The 22,851-nt window shown below is 34.7% G+C and overlaps 1 protein-coding gene across 1 annotated transcript in view; it reads right to left on the bottom strand.

The window, feature by feature from the left end:
- Positions 1 to 5,929: 5,929 nt before the first annotated feature.
- The window catches only part of DTWD2 (DTW domain containing 2), an 88,369-nt gene continuing 71,447 nt past the window's right edge, over positions 5,930 to 22,851 (bottom strand). Inside the window, exons 6-7 of the mRNA XM_032206321.1 lie at positions 9,178 to 9,306; positions 5,930 to 6,445 (exon numbers count right to left, since the gene is read on the bottom strand). Coding sequence (XP_032062212.1) covers positions 6,275 to 6,445; positions 9,178 to 9,306 — 300 coding nt within the window. The 3' untranslated portion in view covers positions 5,930 to 6,274. The remainder of the gene's footprint in view (positions 6,446 to 9,177; positions 9,307 to 22,851) is intronic.

The following is a 22,851-nucleotide window of genomic DNA, read 5'->3' as shown; positions in this document are numbered from 1 at the left end:
CAACAAAATGGAACAGCCTTGCGTAATATCATCTGTGACTCCAAAGCGATGATGGGGTCAAAAACAAAACATGACTGCTGTCTGAAGAGAGAGGCCAGGATGATTTAGTGTTGCAGGAATAAGTGTACATTCAGCATGCCCTGCAAAAGAATATGAAACTTTTGCTGATCACAGGCAGAGCAGCAGTATGAACCCCCAAGGAAAGAACTACTGTCTGTTGTGGGGGGAGGCAGGTGAATAAAGCAAAACAGTACAAGAAGCTAACAACTGTTTCAAAGTCAACTTCAACACACATTTCATCTACCAAAAAAAAAAAAATAAAAAATGTATGCTTAAAAACTCAGACAGAAAATTGCTTTGGATAAAGAAAGGGTAACAAAGGGTCAGTGTTCAACCTTTTGGCCAATACCTGACTCCTATCACCTTTCATTAACAAATCCATTATTAATATAATCCATAATGAAACAGAATGAACAATAAGTTCTGTACAGTTTTATTACACTTAAATCGAAATTTTAAAAGTGTATACCATAGACTTGCCTACTGAAAAAGGAAATAAATCCTCACAACCTTTCAAAGGAAAATTGTATAGGTGATCTTTTCATCTAAAGCCACTACTCCTCCCAACACTAACTCTACTTTTAGAATACACTAGCACATCTAGCATTGACTTTAAACATCCTACATAATTCCAGAACTGAAAAAATAAGGACTTTGACTGTGTAAAATTAAATTCCCTTATAAGTTTACTTGTAGTATAATAAAGTACCTTAACTGATAAATTAATATAATATAGTATCACTTTTTCTCATTGCCTATTGTTAATACTTACTGAAAAGGTTCAAATACAGACCTCAATTCTGCAAATGCTAAATCACGAGTACATAACCCATTTCACTATAAATACGCTTAAATTATATATGTATTAAGAAAAAATATACAATTACTTTTGTCTAACCATATGTTATATTTCCAAATACTAATGCAAACATGTACAGCAAAAAGACAAGAAGCCAGAACCACTAACTTTTTTAATAGAAAGTTAATTTTATTTTGATAAGCTATTTAAAAGCTGATGATAATTTATAACTACTTTTATATTCATATAATAAATATATGATCTATATTTACATATGTAAATAGAATGATTTGCCAAATATTGTAATTGCTCTGTTCCACTAACACACAAAGGATAAGATTTGTCTCAATGTGCTTTAAGTCACTGGTATATACTCTTTGATGTACATCCTTATTGAGGCTATCAATTTCAATATTCAAGCATTCAAGCCCAAATAACACTCCTTGATTGAAGTATTCATATGCCAGATAAGTTCCTGGTTTCAGTTCAGATATAAGAGCTTAAAACTTGTTACCTGTCCTTACAGACACAGTAGGCCACAGCATAGCATATGGTCTATTACATCTACTGAGGTTTTTAATTATTACTTACATGGGCAGAGAGAACAGTTCAAAGCCACTTCCAACTGAGCATCTGCTGCCTCTTACATCCATGACAGAAGATGTGCAATATGCAGGCAAATACAATCCACCCAGACCAAGAGGGGTACATACATCAGCCTCAACTGTAACTAATTGTGCTGCAAGCATTGCAGCCACATAAGTACAGCATTTTTTTCTGTTGCTTAGTGATAAAAGTACCTTCTCAGGTAGAAAATATAATTGGCCTCTTTTATAAAATATAAAGGAGTCCAAAGTCTTTAATGCATCTTACGCATTAAACAAAGAAGCCACCATGAAATACACTCTGCAAACAAGCCAAACTGTTAGAAATATCCTGGTATTAAGTGAACACCAAGCGACAGTGACATGTATCAAGCTTTATACCAGCTACACCTGACAACAGAAGCAACTTTTATTTACGCCCCCTAACCAGTATCTTAAAACACAGTCTTTTCCCTGCTTTCTCCCCTCTTCACTTCCCTGCCATCTGTCCCCCACTACATAAGAAGCAACATTCAAGACATGAAGTGCTAGGTGTTTGGAGGGATTGTGACAAGGAACACAAGGAACAAATCTGGTAGCTGCAGGTGCATGGAACTTCCTAAAACACACATTTTGTAGTAGGGAGAAGAGAAGGACAGAATCAGCTTTCCTTTTTTTTTCACTTGAATACAAGAATCCGGGGAAGGAAAGGGCATAGGTGATACAGCGTGTTCAGGTCATTACTGCTGGTAGGCCACTGAGCTGGAGATGCATCATTATGAGGTTATGGAAAGGCGTGTGTGTTTGTGGGGTAGCAAATAGGAGTCAGCCACTACTGCAGAAAAAGAGAAGAGAGAACTGAAACTGAAATGCTTGAAAGATACTGCCACAGAAATTTAATCTTGATGCAGTTTTTAATGGATAACAAAGAAACCCTTTTCTTCAAATAGCACAGAAAAAGCCATGTCTATTCATTAACTAAATGAAAGGTGCTAAAATGGTACAACAAAGGATTTGATATACATCCTTGTGTTATCAGTATATACAAACATTCAATTATGTAGAGACACAGCAGCACAAGAACACAGCAAATTAGATCTTCCATAGCTTCAAAGCAAAAACAAGTATATAATTTATGTATATTCCCATATATTGGCATAATAAACAGAAACCTCAAGAGAAAAGCGTGAACTGCTACTCTTTTTAAAAGTTCAGCTTTTAATTGAATTTCAAAATCAGCAGTAAAGTTGTAGAAAATAATGCAACATAAGCAGTTTTTTACTCTAATACAACAGTTGAGAAGGAAACCCCTGGCCTTAAAATATTTTTTGCCAATTTTTAAGTTAGTTGAAAAGTTTTGCATTTATTTAAAGGAATATTAATCAACAGGTAATTTCTTAATAATATAACATCATAGCCCAGAAAAATTATGTTTGTCCTGAGCATCTCTTAATCTGAGATTAAGAAATTTGAACCTGTTAATTTGAAAGCTTTCTAAAGGTTTTCTTATGTTCTTAATTTGAAAGATTTCTCACTTTGTTTTTTTTCCCAACAAACTTCGTCTTGTGGATTATGAAAACACACAGATTTAACAGTGCCCACTTTTGCAAAACTTATACACATTTAAAAGCCTGCTATCCATGACAAAGGTTCTCCAAAGCATGATGTAGTGGAACATATAAGGCAGATTTCATTTTGGTAAGTAATATTTGGAAACATAAAGTGGACAAGGACAAAGAAACAAACATTAGAAGCAAATGCATTCTTTTCTTCCTAATCAATATCTTGTTAGACTGGTGGTTTTGACTCATTAATCTTTTGGTACGAAAAAATGAAACAGATTGACCATTACAGCAAAAAATAAAACTGCAAATTAAACTCATTCTAATGAAATTGCCTGCAAAGAGCGCTGCTTCATCAAGCACAACTTCCCTCAAGAGTTTGGACTGTGGAGTACCCATTTCTTCGAGGCAGTGTATTTAGAGGTAAATTCTGAAACCAGAACACTTGAAATAAAACTTTCTAAACTCTTACCCTTAAATTTTTATTCAGCATATATTTTTAAAGCCAGGCAAGTTCTATCAAAAAAAAAAAAAAAAAAAAGTAAAAAAAAAAAAGTGAATAAAAAGGTATTGTATTTTGTGTTTAACAGCTTCAAACAAATCTGAAATTGAACTTCATATGATTGCTGGGCTGCACCTGAATTATCACTCTAACAGAGATGCAATGGGATATGCAAAAATCTTAAAAAATAAAATGCCTGGAGGTTTTCAGTGAATTGTTTTTCATTTCTTCAGCAACTGCTGCATAGTGATTGACCTAGTACAGTAGTACAGCATGGGAAATTAGCAATTAAAGCCTTCCATGTATCCAGCATTATGTCCTACAAATCCTGTTAACCACAGGAGCAAAATTAGAAGAATAAGAGGAATCAACAAAAGTAAAAACTAAGCTGTGTGGAATTTGTCCTTCGCTGAAAAACATGAAAACTCTGAATCCACAGATTGTATACACAAGAGTATTTAATGCAGGATTATAACTCAATTAGGACAACTATTTCTCTGATCCTGTAATTCCAAGGCATTTTACAGATGTCTGTGAATCCCAGGCAGTAAAAAAATGCCTTTCTGTTCTGCATAATATAAGCTCACATTCTGCTGAAAGACACATTTATAGTTTTGTTTACAATAATAATCTTCAAAATATTTATCAAAAAATACATTATTGTTCTAAATGACTCTAAAACAAGGTAAACCAAATTAATATGCAGTGTTAAATGTGAACATCATCCATATATGTAAAAGTGACATTAAAAATAAATCCTAAATGATACTGCCATTTCTTTTAGTAATGCTTGGATCCCAGATCATGAGGGAAACAGATGCACAGACCAGTATGAGCAATGCCAACCCCAGAACTAGAGGCAGGGTCACACAAAAGACTGCACACACAAGTTGCACAAGACAGAAAGTTCAGACTCCAGGCTAGGCTGGAGATTTCTGCACTGTGCTTTGCTACCAGAATAAACATACCCTTTCTCCATTCCAATGGAGAGTGCATCTAAACTACCATTAGTCACTTGAGACTGTTCTGCTTCAGATTTGTCAAAACTAATTCAGGTTTACTGATATTAGTGACAAATACAGCATTTATCTTGACCAGAAAAGGACAAGATTATATAAACTATATATATATATAAACTAGCTTAGCCAGACAAATCAAATTGTTAATCCATTCCTAAACAAAAGGTCACTATTAGTTTAGGGTTAACCAGAACTTCTTAGCTAATCTCTGACCTAATTTTGACCTCTCTTGTTAATTGCAGAAATGGTTTCAGTTAATAAACTAATGAGCAGTGTTTACACACCAATTCAATAGTTTCCTTATTTGCTGTTCATAACTTAAAGACAAAATGTCTTTATCTGGTCAAAGACTAATTAGTACCAATTTGATCCATGCTGCTATCTTGAGTGGAATGGACAGTGAAGAAAAACATTAAGCATTTTCATCAGTTTCATGACGGAGGAATATATAAACAATACGAAAGGAACATCAAAACCTTTATTTCATCTTTTTTTTTTTTTTCTCTAGATCATAAAACATTAATTCACAAAGCCTGTAAAAAATACCCAATCCTTCTGTCTGTAGCAATTCACATTAGAAAGAAATACATTTTGTATCACAGTTAAAAGAGACGAACTAAAGAACACACATAAAAAAATCCAATGGATCTGCAAACATGTTAGTAGGCTGTATCTAAAAATAAACATTTGTCACTGCATCATACTTCTGAATATGCTGTCTACTCTGGGTTTATTTAATCTAACTATCATAACAATTGTATGTAAGGGTATGGGTATGATATATATTGCCTGTCTTATGCATAAAATGTCCCTTTCATTCCTTTCTGAAGAATAATTGGTTTTGCTAAAAAAAAAAAAAAAAAAAAAAAAAAGTACCCTTTCATTCCTTTCTGAAGAAAAATTGGTTTTGCTAAAAAAAAAAAAAAAAAAAAAAAAAAAAGTACCCTTTCATTCCTTTCTGAAGAAAAATTGGTTTTGCTAAAAAAAAAAAAAAAAAAAAAAAAGTACATGAATTACAATTCCAAAATGATTTCTCCACATCTTTTTTTATTTCTATTTTTAAATCAGAAGTGTTCAGGTAAATATGTGTATATATATATATATATATATATACATATATATATATGAGCTTAATTTGAACAGCTAAGACTAAGATACAAACTGAACCTGACTGCATTGTAAAATGTTACAAACAATTACAAAAAGGAATTCTAATAATGGAAGAAATAAAAATCTCAAAGTCAAAAGAACTATACAAACACCATGCCTTATGCTCAGGAGAACTAAATAACATAAGGAATTACTGTTTGAAAACCTATTGTAATTAGATATTGAAATTAAAATAGCAGAAATTCAATATACTTCTAAACAGTGAAACCTTAGCATTAGATTACATTGACATTCTTCTTATTTTCATACTCATAAAAGCTTCTTCAAAGTAAATTTATTCAGTATTATTGAGGATCATACTATTCACCCAAGAGATAATATAACTCTAAATTATGCTCAGAATTTTCTCCTTTCCTATAGGAAATGAGAATGATCTATCATCTAAACAAAGGCATCTGGCCTACTGCAAAATTAAAAAGTTTGTCCACTGCTGTTTGTCATACTGGTAGATAAACTCTCAACTATGAAGGGCCTAGAAATTATTTTATTACTGTATGGGAATTTGTCTGGACTAAATCCAGACTAATGTTCATTTGCTAGCTGCAAATAAATCCCACTGTACTGTAGGTACAGTTTACCTATATTTTTACATTATTCACCAAAAGCTCCATTCTTCTGAGTTTGCGCTTATTCTTTGGCATTGGCTTGTCATACAAGCCATTCTTGAGAAGATGTTCCTTGCTGTGATGGATTTGGGCACCATGCTGAAGCTGGAAAGAGCATAAAGCTTGAAGTGGACGGAGTATAGTCTGCAGAAAGATGGAAGGGTGGGGTAAATGAGACAAAAAAAGACTTTTAGTAAGCCACCTTGGAGACATCATTTATCAGAGGTTTTGTATTCCAGAACTACTTTAAAATGCTTATAAAATACGACATAGATAGAACCTTTGGAGCCACAGAGGACACAGCTGAATAAGAGACATGTCAAATCCACATACTGTCATTCCTTACTTCTTCCTCAGACACACTCAATGCCATCTTCAGTACCAGCTACATTACTCTAAGCTATGGTTTTAGTCTGATGTTAGACTACAATCATTAGGGTGACTCAGCCAACATACGGTAATAAAATAAGTAACAGTACCTAAACTGTTTGTGATTGGATAACAACAGAGTAACTTGAAGTGGGGTTTTAGAAAGAGGGGAGGGTCATCAAGGTATCTGGACTGCTATCCTGGACTGCTTCTGCCCAGTGCCAGTCCATGTAGGACTAATGAAGCCACTTATTTAACTCAAGTGGTTACTAACTGCGGGTTCTTCATTTTCTGGTCGCCTGGCTCAGTATCATGGGGCCATATGGGCAGATGTATAAAGCAATCATAAGTGTAAGTGCAGTCAGCAGGAGCTGAGTTTCATGTAAAATGTGACTATTTTGAGCACATAAAAAATCAAGTGACTTACTTTTGGCACCAAATTAGGTGCTCATCTTTAACTTCCATTGCTCTGGACTTCAATTTGCCATTTTATATGTTATAGCACTCACTTAAGTCAAAGAGGTTATAAAAAAAAGTTCACTAATGTTTATGAAGCGCTTGGCTACTGGCAAACTTGTAGAAGCACCTTTGAGAAACTGCTAATCTTGTCTGTGAAAAGTCGGTTGGGCCAAATTCTGCGTGGCTGAGATAAAGCAAGAATACAAGACCATGAATTGTAGACACTAAGGAAATGTCCACCCTTGGCCTGTAAAATACAGGAATCCTAATGAAGGAGAAATATGTCAACATTGTCCCAGCAAACTAAAGGAAAAAAGAAATATGCAAAACCTACTTTAATTTAAGTATTTCACATTTTTCCTTGGGCTTAACTTCCGTAGCCATGCATTTTGTCCTAGCTTGATTCTAAAAGCAACTGATTGAAAGTTGAGTTGACTCTTTAGTGTCACAGAGGTTGACACGATGATGTTATATTCTACGCCATGTCAACTGTGCAAACAATTTTTGACCTGTGAGCCATTTTCACTAAACAGAAGTCAGGTATCACAATATTCATTATCTGATGAAGAAGGATACAAACACCTCAGGGTGGACACTGGAATGTAGTGAAAACACGAATGAGCTTTAAATCTCTTTTCATGGATCCTTCTATACTACATTTTGGGCACATAATCAGATTGCAGTATCTGGGTCTATGTTTGGGATTTACTCTTAGGTCTATTTCAAAAGGCTTATTAAATGCTTAATTATTAATTAAATGATTAATATCAACAACAAAAGATTATGAAAGGACATAATCTCTTTCATCACAGACTAGAGGGATCACAACTTGCAAGGAAAAGGATAATGTCTAATTAGTATTCTTTGACCTGGGATAAACTTAAACTCAAGCACTGTTAAATCCCAAATTCCTTGAATGACACCTAAGAGTTGTGAGCTGACTGGCAGGAAGACATAAGCCAGGGTGTTGCATTCCACGGTGCTGGAGGTCAGTGGGACAGGCTTACAAAAGCACTTTATCTCCAAGCTAGCTGTGAGAGGATATTCAAATCATCTCTGCAGTCTAGCTTTTGCAGAGGAAATCTTACTATTCTCCATGCAGTAAAATACTTAATTATCTGTCTCAAACCAAATTGTTTTCAACAAATTCTATCCAAAGTTACTTTTTAAATTCTCAATAGTTTCCAACTTTTAAATAGAATATTGGAAAAACATAAAATCCAATAATTTTCCAAGAAATACCTCCACCTCACACCCCACCCCCACCACCCCCAAATTAGAAACTTAGAAAAAACACAGGAAAAGATAACTACAACAGTGCCTCTATGCATCACATGCATCTACAATATACACAATAGTACTTCGGTTTAGGACTAAATCCTAAGCTTTGTCAGAACAGCATATATGTGGTGCCTTATAAATCAACTTTTAAAGATATGTAATGTATGGATGAAGAGAATCTGAGTCACCCTTCTCAATAAATTTCAAATTACAGGAAGAAGTGTGCAAGAAATTAGTATAGGATGAGATAATGTAACAAAGAGAAAGAGCAACCAAAAAGGAGAAAAACAAGAGGGAAAAAAAGGAGACTGAGTAACAAGTACAAGAAAAATGGAACTTAAATCTTGAGAAAAAGAAAACTGAAGACTGCACTGCTCAAAAGGGAATTTTGATACAAAGTAACCTCATGACAGCACAGTGAAAATTTGTAAAAGTTGAAGTGCCAGGGAAAGCACTAGACAAAGTAAGAAAAGAAAAAGGAGGGGGGGGGGGAAAGAGGAATTGAGGATATGAGTTATTTTCAATAACATACTACTCCATATACAACATGGAGCACTACCAAAGGCAAAAGTGGTCTGTAAGACAAATTCTGCATTCATCCAAGATGTATATTCCAGCACCAAATACATTCAGGAGATGATCTGACACTAGTTGGTACTTTTAACATCATCAAGGCAAGAATTTTATCCCTGAATTTTTCCAGAAAAGACAAAAGGTGGTCCAATGCCACCATTTAAAAACTCAAGTATTTAAAATTAGTTACGTACCTCCTGTATACTCTTATTTTTTTCCATAATAGTAAGAGCAACAGCTGCACATTCAAGTGTAGAGAGACAGGTGTTTGTTGGCTGTGTACGAATTACATATTGACTTGAAATGTTGGTTTTTAACTGCACCTGAAAAATAGCAAACTCTACTAAAATAATCTCATTGATATAGCAAACAAGATAATTCTTCCCAATATTAAGCAAAACAAAGACCCTTCTCCTCTGTGGCTAATTGCCTTCTAACCTTTTCTGATGCTTTGTCTCCCAGTTAGCAATGATGTGCTACTGCTATGTATAATGCTGTATAACCTATAAGTCACCATCAGAGACAAGAACTGCATATTTGTTACTGTACAAACGTCTAAAGAAAATACAATTGTTAGAGAAACATTCAGTGAAATAGAGGTTGTACAGTATAAAATGTTATTCTTGTGTGCTTTTCACCAGAAAAAACCCTCAAAACAAAGAAATTTTCACAACCAATTTCAGTTCGCGTAGACATCCTGTAACAAAAATAAAACTTAACTATTCACACATGCTTGTTTTATTGCACAATCTAAATATACATGAGCCTAGACAGTAACCTATACACACACATCATAGTATATAATAACTCTGAATAGTCATTGATATTTCCACTGGATAAAAGTTGTCATGTTCTGAATGAAAGACTTTTAGAAACTAAATTTAATCATATAATTTAAGGTAACTTATTAGAACTCTTTGCTTACCTAAATCATGTTTGAAATTGATTTATTTGCTCTGCCTCAAGTAATAACCACCTTATAAGTTAAAGGTTTTTCAGAAGATGAAATGTAATTCAACCAATACATTGTCTATTTTATCAGCACAAAAGCTTTTATTGCCTTTCTACACAGCTGTTTAAACATCACAGAATTTACATAATTAGACTTTGTGAGAAAATTCAGATACTGTTCTCTATATGAAAATATAAAGAAATAAGTTTAAAATACCATACAAGTTAATGTTTTATCAGCATGATTTATTTGTAATAAAACGTCAGTTTATTTTAAAAATTTATATAGTATGATGCAACAAACCCTATGGAATTATTATAAACATGCAAGTCAATTCATTTCCTTTTTGAATTTCATCCTAAAACCTATCTTTATATTTCTGTCTTCTCTGGAAAATGAGTGATTATCACTATACTGTGATATTTGCCTCCATCCTGCTTGCCAAAGTTTTTTCAGCATTTCTCACTTTATTCAGGCTTTACCCTCTTCACTTTTCCCATTTTTGTTTTTATTTTAGTCATTTTCCATCATCTCTTTCACATGCAATTACCCATTCTTAAAAGTTCAAGACCCTCGTATATAAAAGGGAACCTCTGAGCTGCTGAACAACCTTGAATGAATTAGATCAAATTCTAACTGACCTCAATTTAATGGGTGGGTAAAAAAAAAAAAAAAAAAAAAAAAAAAAAAAAAGCCATTCCAGAAAGGCCAAACAAGTTAGATATAAAAGCTTAATATACTGAAATATAGGAAAGGAGGAAAATGTATCTCAGAGACAAAAGGTCCTAACGTGTTTATCAAAGGAAAGTTTTGGTTTTGATTTTTTAAATTCTGGTCTTTTTACTGAATTTGTTTGAAGGACAAAAATGTGGATGTTTCAGACTTTTAAAAGTTTCTAGCAAGCACTGTTTAGATAGCTTGGAGAGACCATTTTCAGAGATACATTTATCAACTACTTCCTCCAATTTGTTGTAGTATTGAAAAATCAAACAGGGATAAACATTTAGAAGAGAACATGTAGAAAATGTAGAATTTGGACCTCAGTGTGAAAAATGAAAAGCAAAAGTAAATGAAAATTTGGCAAATTAATATCTTCATTTGTCCCTCAAGGTTTGATTTGTGTTTACATTCCCCTTCTCGGACCATGTAAGGATCATGAGAAATCAAGTTTATTGCAATTACATGCAGAACTGTAGAAAGCTTTTAGTCCCTTCTCAGAACTCCCTAGATTGGTATTAAAAAACAGGGCAAATCCAAACAACACACTGCTGCTCCAGGATGTAGCCTGAGCAGCAGACCAAATGCCTACCCTTATTTTCCACAACACCAGACAACCAAAAGCTTCACAGAGTATTTCTACAGAGACTGAGAGAAACCACCTCATCAACTAACTAAAGAAGCACTGGCTTTCCCCTCCTTAGGCATGGTCAACAATGCCTTAAGGCTTCTTTTTTTTTCTTTGTAGGAGTTGTCTGGGAAAAGTTCTATCTGGTAGTACAAAAGGCAAATTTGTACTTCTAATAGCAACAGCAACCAGATTCTTTGTTCTTTTTGGGGGTAAGAATGAGAGGATGGAAACCATTGGTCCTAATCCATTTTCCTGAAAAATGACAAATTCACGGTGGTGAGATGAAAATACCACAGACAGACAGCACAGTGGTGGAGACTGAAGGAAGAACGTATGTCCAGGACAACTCCCTCCTAAAGTTAATTTCTTCAGCTTCTTTCAACAAACATGCATTTTACCTTCTCTTAACTCCAAAGAAGCACGGTATCTAACTAAGAGATCCTTAGTCATAGAAACGTCATCTGAAATAGGCTATATTTCAGCTTTATTATTCATCTCAAATTGGATGCATTAACTGAATGAATGACTGTCTATCTCAAAGTAGGTACACACACTGAATGAATAAAACACACAAAGAAGGTTTATTCTTTACCAGTTTTGAGAATAAACTGATTGGTAAGACAAAGCCAGGCATCAGAATGAATGAATCAATACATATTTCATATGGGAAGAATATTTTCTTTAAAAAAAAAATGCCTAAATACATAAAACATTTTCTCTTCTTGAATGTGTTTGGGGAGGAGGATGATGTTACCACTTTCAGCCAAAAAGTCTAAAATTTCCTTGGAGTTCAATTAATAGTATTCCCCAAGGGAATAAAACTTCCCTCCGAGTTCAGTTAACAGTATCCAATGCCACTTCAGGTAGGGCATTGTAACCATCTCATCAAAAATTCTCCACTATCCAGACAGATCAATCCTTTGGCTGTTACCTACGTATCTCAAATCAGCAAGATTACTTCTAAGTTAAAGAAATGTATCTTCACAGTTAATGAAAACAAAACTGGATTATCTGACTCCATCATTACACGTCAAAATCTCACAATGAGTATAAATAAACACTATTACACCATTTCAAAAAAAGAATCATGGTATTTTATAACCATTTCCCTATACTATGTTGAAGATATATTGGTACAATAATTATTATTTTTTAGCTAGTCAAAGTAATTTGCAAACTATATGTATACTTTGAATATTTTCAGTTATTAACACACCAACATCAGGTTGAAGAAACAGCAGCCCATTTAATGCCACTTACCAAAATAAATAGCATAAGACAGAAAATGGAGACTAACTCAATCAATTCAAACTAGAGAGGGGAATTTAGATAAGCTGAATGCAATTACACACTGGAGTTTAGCCAAAACATTGAAATTAGGGTATCTATGCTTTTTGTAAGTGCAAGAGAGTTTGGGGACTTAATTTTCAAGCCATCAGAAGCATAAAACAACACATACAGTAGAGTTTTATACGTGTAACTTAAGACCCAGGCTTTCCAGAAACCCACATGTCAGCAGTTCTTACACACTGTTACACTAATTTAATAAACACAGGCTTCTCTGCCAACATACTCTTAGCAAATGCTAGAGCCTTTGAGCATTTACAGAGTATTTGAACTCTGTCGTAGAAATAGCGGTCCTTCAGAATTTCTGAGGGCTGTTTTTCTTCCCTCTTTGGAGATGTCCCAGGCAAAAAAAAAAAAAAAAAAAAAAACACTGATCCAGTTTAGCTGTTGAGAACTGATAAAAGCAAAAATGTTGCCTTGATGTGGTCAAGGCAGCTGTTTGAAATTTTCAAAAATTAAGTCAGTTAAGTCAGGCAATTGATTTCTGCTCTTATTTTAAAAATTAGGACATCAGATCTCACAGGAAGTTTTAATTCAGTTCTCTCCTTAATGCCAATTTATCTTTTCGCCTTTTCTATGCCAGTTTCTTCATCATTATTGTTACTAGATTTAGTCTCCAATGGCTACAGCATAATGCACAAATGTGTTTGGAAAATAGCACATCCCAAAGAACAAAGATAAGCTATAAAGTTAGTACACCCATCTCACAGGGAACACTTTAAGCAGTTTTTGGTTTTCTCTGTCATTTTCAGCAATTAGGCTATAGGCATGTCAAAGCAAGTAGAGGAACACATGCTACCATGGCTTCAATGAAAATCCTGGCACTTATTTTAAAGTCCCTCCTCCCTTATTTGTGTGAACAGAAATTCCAAAATCTGGATTTCTGTTTGGGAATTAATTTGCTTAACTCTAAAAGAAGAATGCAAGCAAGTACCATTAGTCATCCCGTTTTACATAGACACTGATTACTATTCATACGTGTTGCTATTTTAATAATTACCTTCCAACAAAAAAAATGAAAGTGGGGAAAAAAAAAGGAAAACAGCAACAACAGAACTCTTTTAGAAGGAACTCAAAAGACACAGAAAAAGAGAGACTAGAAACACTTCCCAACATGTTGCCCATCATTCTAGAAACTAGGAAAAAAAATTTAAGGGTACTGAAGAGGAAAAGTATTGTCTGTGTGCTACTTCACAGACAACTTGTAACAGAAAAGGGAGTCAGACATGAGGAAGATCATCTTTCACTCAGTATCTAGTTGGTACTAGTACCTTTTACCTGCAAGCCAATGCAAAATATTGTACATATTAAAGCACAGAAAACTCAAACAGTTAAATAAAGTTACATTCGTGACAGAGAAGATATCTTGAGCAAAGTTAGCCTCAGCATACCACTGAAATTTAGATCAGGAATATAAATAAGTAATTTTGTTAAAAATCTTGGCTTTAATTTAAAGTGACATCTTAAGAGCACTGTTTCCAAGTACTGCAGGGAATAACTGCCATGAAACTGTCACAAATGGATAGCCTGAAAAAGTAAATGGATGTCACAAAAACCTCTACCCACTCCGCATGTCTTTTCATTGAATATTTAGACATATCCATGACATTCCTGTGTATATTCCATGTAAACTGCATTGTGACTTTCAGGTAAACTTTAGAAAAGCAATTTGTTCCATTTCTATGAAATGATATTTTCCACATTTTCCTGAACAATATCCAATGACTCCCCAAAACCACTCTCCTTGGGTAACTTTCCTCTCGGGCAATTTATAACTTCAGGTTACACTCAAGAGTTTTATCACTACAACAAGCCTTGGGATATCTCACTGCTGCTGTGAAGTAAACACGTAATATCCTTTCTTTCCTAGAAAAGCAGAACTGCTTCTGCTGAACAGCACAATGTGGCTGCAAAACTTTCTGTCAACCCATGATCCTTTCTTCCTGTGTTCAAGAACCCAAACACAGAATTGCAATTCTCATTCAGTTTTTCACAGGTTAAAAACAGAAACCTTTTTACACCCTTATAAGAGGTACCTGAATTTCTTTCCAAGGTCATTAAATATGTGGCTAAAATATGAAAATGCATTATATTTCTATGCACTTTCAAGAATGCCTTTACTTTGCTTCTGCAACACAAACAATTTAAGAACCAAAATGTTAGTTCAGTGGGGCACTGTACACAAAAGAATCCAAAAAAAATCGCTAAAAAATCGCTAAAAAGAGTCCAAAAAAAATCGCTAGAGCTACTCATTGAGTGACCTAATGCTCATCATCTGAATATAATCCTACAAGTCTCTTTGTTCATTGACTATGTCCGATGACACCTCTTTTAAAACCAGCAGCTCTGGATTTCATTATATCTCTTTCCTGTTACTGGATACAGAAGTCTGAAAGAAAATAAATGTGCTGTAATTTGATATTAATAAAAATATTTGAGAATCTTATAAGTACATTCTCAAAAAAATGTTTTTCAGTGTTTTGCAATATTCTGACCTTTCTCTTTAAATGTCTTTTTGATGGAGATAATTAAGATTGTACAGACTGTTTCTTTACTATGTGCCTTGCTTTCACTTTTAGATATACTTGACTGGCAGAAAGGAAATTAAACTGCAAAAGGAACATGCTCTTCAGAGACAGGGATTCTTACACTACATAACCACAGAAAATTTTGGGAAAAAAAAAAAAAAAAAAAAAAAAGAAATGTGGCAAAAAAAAAAAAAAAAAAAAACAACAACAACAGCAGAAAGCACAAGTGTGCACATTGTCTTTCTCCACACCATCCCTGCAAAATTGAAGGTTTTTAGAGGCAAATTTGTTCAATAGGAAGTCTTTCCTGAGCAGGTCTTTCCAAGACATGGGCAAGGAAGCAATGAATCCACAAATAAAAGACTGATTTTAAAAAGAAATCTGAATAAATCCAAAGCTCTTATGACCTTAAAAGATAACATCACATATTCCACATTTTTAAAAAATATGCTAAATCATAGAATCATAGAACACGCATTCATTCAGTCTGGAAAAGACCTCTAAGATCATCTAGTCCAATCTCTAAGCTAGTACTGACAAGTCCACCACTAAGCCATGCTACTAAGTTCTGCATCTACATATTTTTTTTAAGACCTCCAGGAATTGGGTTGGACAGAATAAAAAAAAAAAAGTTGTAAACAAGCAAACAAAAATAAACCCTTGCAGATGGCATAATTTATCTACAAAAGACAAGTTTCCCACTTAGCACGGTTTCTACTTTGTAGTAAAGTTTGTGTAAAGACTGTAGTATTTGATACTTGAACAAGAAAGTTCTATTCATTAAATAGTTAAAATACCTTCTAAATACTTAAAATACCTGCTAAATACCTTTAAAGGTTAAAAAATAGCAACCAAAATAGATACCTCACTTTTTAAAATATACCTGTAATTTAATCCATATATTCATATTGGTTGTCTTTACATATTATTCTGTATGAAGTTAAGGTAAAATTCAATTTTTAAAACATAATTTTATTGAATAAAAAAGGGAATCCAAAATATTTAGTACCACATATGCAGATTGTTTTGAGAAAGTCCATCAACTACCAACAAATTCCTCACCCTCTCTTTAATTCACTACAAAATCAAAGAGCTACATAAAAACACATAAGACCTGTTAGTGGCCTCCTTAACATCTCATCTGCTTTATAAAACTGTTTTCAACAGGTCCTTCTGGCCTATCCAATCATTTCTGAAGTGTTCTTTACCTGTCATTACAGTTTTCATAACAACTCAAATTTTGAGCAAATTCTCAGAGGAGCTAAGAGAATCCAACAGATTCTTTTACTTGTCACATACTGGAAAAATCAAATAAAATTGCCTCCTCTTTAGATTCTCAAGTAAGGTAGTCAAGACACCTGCAAATTTTAGTAGTTTAGAAGTTGCAAAATAAACAACGTTTTTTAAAGCTGTTTCAAGAGCTGCTTATGCCCATCTGCATATTTTGAGGCCTTACCATTGAATACAATATTGAAAGGGTAAAATCACAGAACCTTAATGTTTCAAACCATTTCCCAAAATGGTTGTCATCATTTGTTTCATGCATAGATAATGTTCAGTAAGAACTAACTGTCCACACACACACACGCACAAAAAAAAAAAAAAAAAGGGGGGAGAATAAACCTGTGCTTACCTGAGGGATTCCTTTTTCAAAGAAGCAGACAAGATATTCTGGCCTACTTTCTACAAATGACGTGTAAGTTGTAGGTATGTAAAAAAGAAGGTATTCTCTTTAATCACTGTTCTGCACAAAGTATCTAACTAACTACATAACGAACAGGAACTTCCAAATTAATTAAAAATTTTAATGTGTGGAAGTTATCTAGAAAAGCACTTTCTAAGATGTCAGAACCACAGGCTACTAACAGTGACAGGTAAGTGTTAGCCTCCGTCTGTACGCATGAATCCTGCTCAGAAAGACAAGACATCGGTCTAGATGTCACAAAATGCTCACTAAACCATAGTGACAATTTAGGCAAGTCACGTATGTTTTTTTTTCTGAGCTCCAAGTTCTCCAGTTGTAGCCAACATTGTAAAGCACTTAGAAGACAGATGGAGAATCTGGAGACACATGTGAAAAGCGCTGCTCTGAAAATGAGAAGAGAAGGAGTATTTTCCCTCTTCATTTGTGTATGTGTGTGATTTTTTAAGAAGCTATGGGAGAGACAAGGAGAAAAAAGCAAGCTAATTATGCCATTCTTTCTTACATATGGGGATAAAAAAAAATCAGGGTTCCCTTCACTATTTTCACTGTAATTCTTGTATGAATATTTACAAGCATGAATATTTTACAAACATTAAAAAAATCATAAAGAAGCCCTTATTATTCTTAAAGAAGGCAAAATAGTATGGTCTTCACTTAACATACGTAACTGAAATAAAGTCCTAGTGCAGACAGGCTGAAGTTCTAATCTAAAGGATCAAATTTTTGTAAGAGAATATATCATTAGGTTAACCCAAATGGCTAACATAAAGTTAACAGCTAACATAGTGAAATTGTAATGAAAGGAAAAGTCTTGCAACTAAGACAAAACAGAGGATAGGACTGACCTAGTGATATTTAGACAAAATTCTGTCTACAGATAATTGAAGTACCATCTGGCCTAGGTCTCAGCTTCTGAAACTGCATGTTTTTACCTATACGTAAGGAATTATATAATTTAATAGTGACATTATGTTATGTAAAAGTAATTATATTTAAATGTGAGTTTTACGGGGCATGCTTGGCACTTCATAAAATGCCTATGCATTCTTAGTTCATTTCCATTCGTTGTGGTTTTGTATTCAGGGAAAGGAAAGATTCAGAAATTATTTTGGGTAAAATCTCCCTTGCTTTGCTTACATTTCAAAAACGAATGTCAGGCAACAGATCAATATTTTATGCAGCACTATTCTTTCAATAATTAATATAACAGGAAAGTACTGCAAGTAAATTCAGTCAATGAGCAGAGTACAGATCTAGAGAATGGGGTCGTGAAATGTAGAAAGCAAATTTAATTACGTGTATTGTCACAGCCATTTAACTTTAATTACCTGCAAATATCAGAAAATTGAAAAGGGAAATTAAATACCTCAGTGTCATAAAGTAGCATCAACACAACAGCTTTGTTCTTTGGAACTTACTAATTACTTTTGCTTTCTCTGGTTTCTTTTTACTTATAATGTGTTAAATAGTAGTAAGACCTTCCTTTTAAGGAAGAAAAAGCAGTGGAAGAAGCTCCTGAGAACTTTGGTGGGGATAGGAGGGAACAAGTAAAGAAAGATTAAAAGAAAAAGAATCTCTCAATTAATCATATAGTTTTCTTTTTGAAAGCAAGCTAAATCAAAATGAAAACTATTTCTAGCTTACTTTTTACAAAGTGTTCATATACCACAAGAACTTCAGTACGTGCACTATAGTACAAAACTGGCAACTGTTTCTGAATTTTTCTAGCAGCAGTAGTATTCAATTATATAGATATGAAATAGAAGCAAAGAGTTTAACAATAATTATGAAAGAAAGTGCAAAGAAATAGTTTAAAAGCAAAGTTTCTGCCCACAATTCAAGGAAGAAAATAGCATAGCCTACAGACATCTGACAAATTAACTGAGACCTTTCAGTCACAAAGGAAATGTCACTGTATTGAGGCAATAAATATATACTTATGAACAGAAAAATGTCAAAGTGGACAAATGTAATTCAAATTAACCTAAATGTCAGAAGGACAGACTCCTGGTGATTGCTCAGCATCGTATCTCTACTTGAATGAATAAAGTCTTGACCCAAAGTAATTCTCAGTTCTCACCCACTGATGTCAGTCTCTCAAACGGCAGTGTCAGACAGTCCTAGCATAAAACACATTGTTCTTCAGAGTCCAAAAATATTTCTTGAGTGTTTCAGTTGAAATGAGATAGCAGCTAAAACCTAAACACACTCAAACATTTCAGAACATATAACACATTTTAACTTTTTTTTTTATTGTTGAAGTCATCGTTCAGTAGGAAGACGCAATCTGCTTATTTAATGAAAACAAAGTTTTCTTGCAACTTCAAAAATTAAAACATTTCAAAAACACCAGCATAAATCAGAAACAAAAATGTATTATCCAAGTTTGCAGATACAAGTGACTGTCTTCTATGAGATTATCAGTAAAATCTTATAGATCTAAAGCAAAAATGTTTATAGAACAAGTCAGTGGAAACAAGGTATTTTCTCCCATTAGTAGTAGGATGCACGACTGAATGCATAACCCTCTGTAAAAATGGATATACAGAAATACAGAGAATTAGAGCTACAAATACACAGACTCCACACACATAGTACACCTCTCCACCCCTATAGAAGCATATCTACAGGTAAAAGAACCAAACCCAACTAAAACCAAAACCAAACCACCAAGGAGTCAGCAACTCATGGATCTGTTGTTGACTGGCCTCCATTGCCTTGGGTTCTGATCAGCCTCCTGCCTGCCTGCACCCCTTATTTACCACCTTAACCCTGTTCCTTTCATAATTGAACTGGGCATAGGCCACTTACTTAGGTTCTATGGCAAACTTAAGTATTTAAGTATCTCTTTCTACCTGGCATTGTTTTTCAATTGGTTCTCATATATCCACTTGCCAAGTCCCATAGCTGTTGAGAATGAAAGAGCTCTTTTGTTTTCTTCTCTGTATGTCCTGAGCAAACTGAATAGGTCACTTTATAAAAATAATCTAGAAAGTGAACATCGGAAAAGGAATGAACTAAGGTGTAGACAGATAATGATAGTGATTCTTGTTGTCTTTTGTTCACTCTAATTCTGTATGTTTTCTGTATGTATGTGAATGGATTGTCTTACGCTTGAATTTTTACATTACATGTAATCCTCTCTCAAGGCGTTCAGACAATTGCCTATACATCTTAATCTGTATTGCACCCATGTCTGTGAGCACTAACTGTATTAGGAGGTAGTTGATAACCACCTCTGGGACGGGTTTATCTACATGGCAGATTACATTTCAGAACAGCTGCTAGCCCTGGCACAGAAATTCTCCTGCTCTTTGGACATTCTTTCAGTAACAGACTGCTATCCCTTATTTAATTCTCTAGGCTTGAAAACAGGAGATCCCCAAATAAAGCTTTATTATCTAAACATAACAACAGACCAGACTACTAACAACACTGTATTTTAAGAGTGCATCAATACAACTACTCACACATCTCAAGCCATTACAGTTCATCTGTGAACTCTTTCAAGGCTCTACCCATCATTACTGGAAAGTAGCAGAATGAAGTTCAGCTTCTGCTCAACTGCGTATGCTGCCAATTTTGCATTGATAATTAGAGCATTGCTGCAACTTGAAGTGCTGTCCAAAGTCTCTGTCAGCTACATTTCTATGTCTTACACCTGTTGACACTTTTGCTTTTTATTCTACCTGCCATACACTTTACATTAAACAAGATAGCTCTTCATCATTTCCTGTATAGCATTTATCTCTTCCTTTCTTTCCTATAGGCTTCTCCAAGCAAGCAAGTCCAGTGGCAACAATCTCAACACCAGAGCTGAAAAGGAGACGGATACCTAGAATATTTTTTTTTAATTTTCTTTTTGTTTGTTTGAAATTAGTAACTGTTTTATATCAGCTTGTTTGAACAAAGATCCCTCACCTTGCTTTCCCACTATTAGTGCAGTGCCACCCTTTCTTACTGCTGACGCAGCACACAGTGAGTGAGGTTCTGCCAATCATCTGAGCATCGTTTCTCTGACTTACAGAAGAGAACGTTCTTCAGAAGATTCCCTACAATGAGAGCACTTCAAGCAAGCTGTTCGATAAGACATACTATGAGGCTCTCTGAAGTATTTGTGAGCCCATGCTCACTCAGCAGAGGCAGTACAGAAACGGTGAAGTTCGTCTAGTAAGTGCTGTTCACACATGGATGAAGTTTTGATGTGAGTAACAGGGTAAAATGCCAATAAATTCTTACAGCAGATGTTTATGTGTCTGGCTTTGGTGAAAGATCAAAATTCTGGAAACTTAAGTAGCAGTCTGTGTTCATAACTGTCCAAGTACATTATAAGATGGTCAGCGAATATGTGGAAGAAACAGAAATGCACAAGTTCTTCATAAATACTTCATCACACTGTTTTCCAAATTGTAAAACACATTTTGGTGCATGTTTCTCAGAAGCTAGGAAAAAGAAAGAGTTTCTCCAGCCCAATACATTGTTAAGATTCTCTTTCATTAACTGCATTTCAAGATAACATATAGCCTTGATGCTTCAAACTTTTAGGGCCTCTTTAGAATGCTGACTGTAAAGTGGCAGCAATGCCTTTAATTAACCAGTTTATGAGGTCAAAGATGAGGTCAAAGATCACAACTTTCTGTCATTAGTAACACCTTTGGTAAAACTTTCCTTTCTCTTAAAGAAGATGAAGTATTTTGAAGATTTTTTTCTTTATTTTTTTTTTTTTTTTTGAGTACTACGGTAGTTTAGATTATCAATAAGCATTCTCAACAAGCTGACCACATTGTTTGGAAACAAGCACATTTAGTGGACTGTGCCTATCCTGTGCATGAAGTAAGAATTTTACACAAAGGCCAAGCAGAAGGGATTAAATAAATTCAGCAGGAATTATACTTTTATACAGGCAGTGCCAAATATGAATATTTGTATGATACCTTGAAAGTTTTTGGCTTACTGCCCCAAACAAGTTCCTTAACAAACTGCCCTGAAGGTCTTCACTTCAAACTATCATTTACATGTAAATGTGGAACTTCTTGAAAGTTTTAAGAGTTGTAAGACTACACATTTGCAAAGTACCTTTTATCACAGGATTCCTAAAACCTCATATAAATATGAGTAACTGGCAGGAAAAAAAAAACAATAATTAAAAAAGAAAGCATATGGTAGCATTTACCTCACCTACCAGTAGGTCACCGTTTTTTCTAGTTCATTATACAGTTCATTTCAAGACCATAAAGTTGTGCAACAATGAACACTTAATTCAGTTGGAAAAATGAGGGAAACTGAGTTTTAGAGAACTTTTAATTACATTGGAAGAATTTGGCTAGGATGCTTGAACTAACAGCCCATCACTCGTTGAAACACATCATAAAAACCTTGCTTTGTTGTTGTTTAAATGAGCTGAAAGCACTTCAGCAAAACAGCATCTTCAGCAACAGGGGCTCCCTAAACTCATCTTCCCTCCTAGCGGAGAAGTGGATCTAAAAACTTGGCCCTCTTTGAAAGAAACCCACTGTCTACTTTGTGCACCCAGCACTGATGACTTAGAACAACCTATTTCAAAGTGAAAACCTCATGCTCCACAGCTTGTCACCTATTACACTTGTCTTCTCACAGCCATTACTGCCCTGGATGCCTGGAGCGGTGTCGTGAAGCCAGGAAGACACCTTCCCATTTCTCTTACGGAAAAGAGGCATGCTCCCTGTGCATTTCTGAGCCCGTTTGGGAGTCCCTACAAGGTGAGTCACATTACAGAGATTCAGACCTAGAACCTACTCATTTGTCAATGTCAATTGGACATTAATTGTCAGGGTTTTTGTAGCTGGAGGGCAGACCTTGGTGGAAGGTTTCCTGTGCCAGATACAGCTGGTTGCAGACAGTTCCACAATAGACAGGTCCTGCTTCAAGGCTGTGCCATGGTGGCCTGGACCAGAACTAGAGGCAGACCAGGACCACTGAGCAGAGCTGAGGAGTCCAACCAGCAGGCTT

The sequence above is a fragment of the Aythya fuligula genome, chromosome Z (assembly GCF_009819795.1).
Source record: "Aythya fuligula isolate bAytFul2 chromosome Z, bAytFul2.pri, whole genome shotgun sequence".
NCBI lineage: Eukaryota > Metazoa > Chordata > Aves > Anseriformes > Anatidae > Aythya > Aythya fuligula.
Note: the sequence above shows the minus strand (reverse complement) of the source record. Positions and strands in the feature narration are given on the sequence as shown.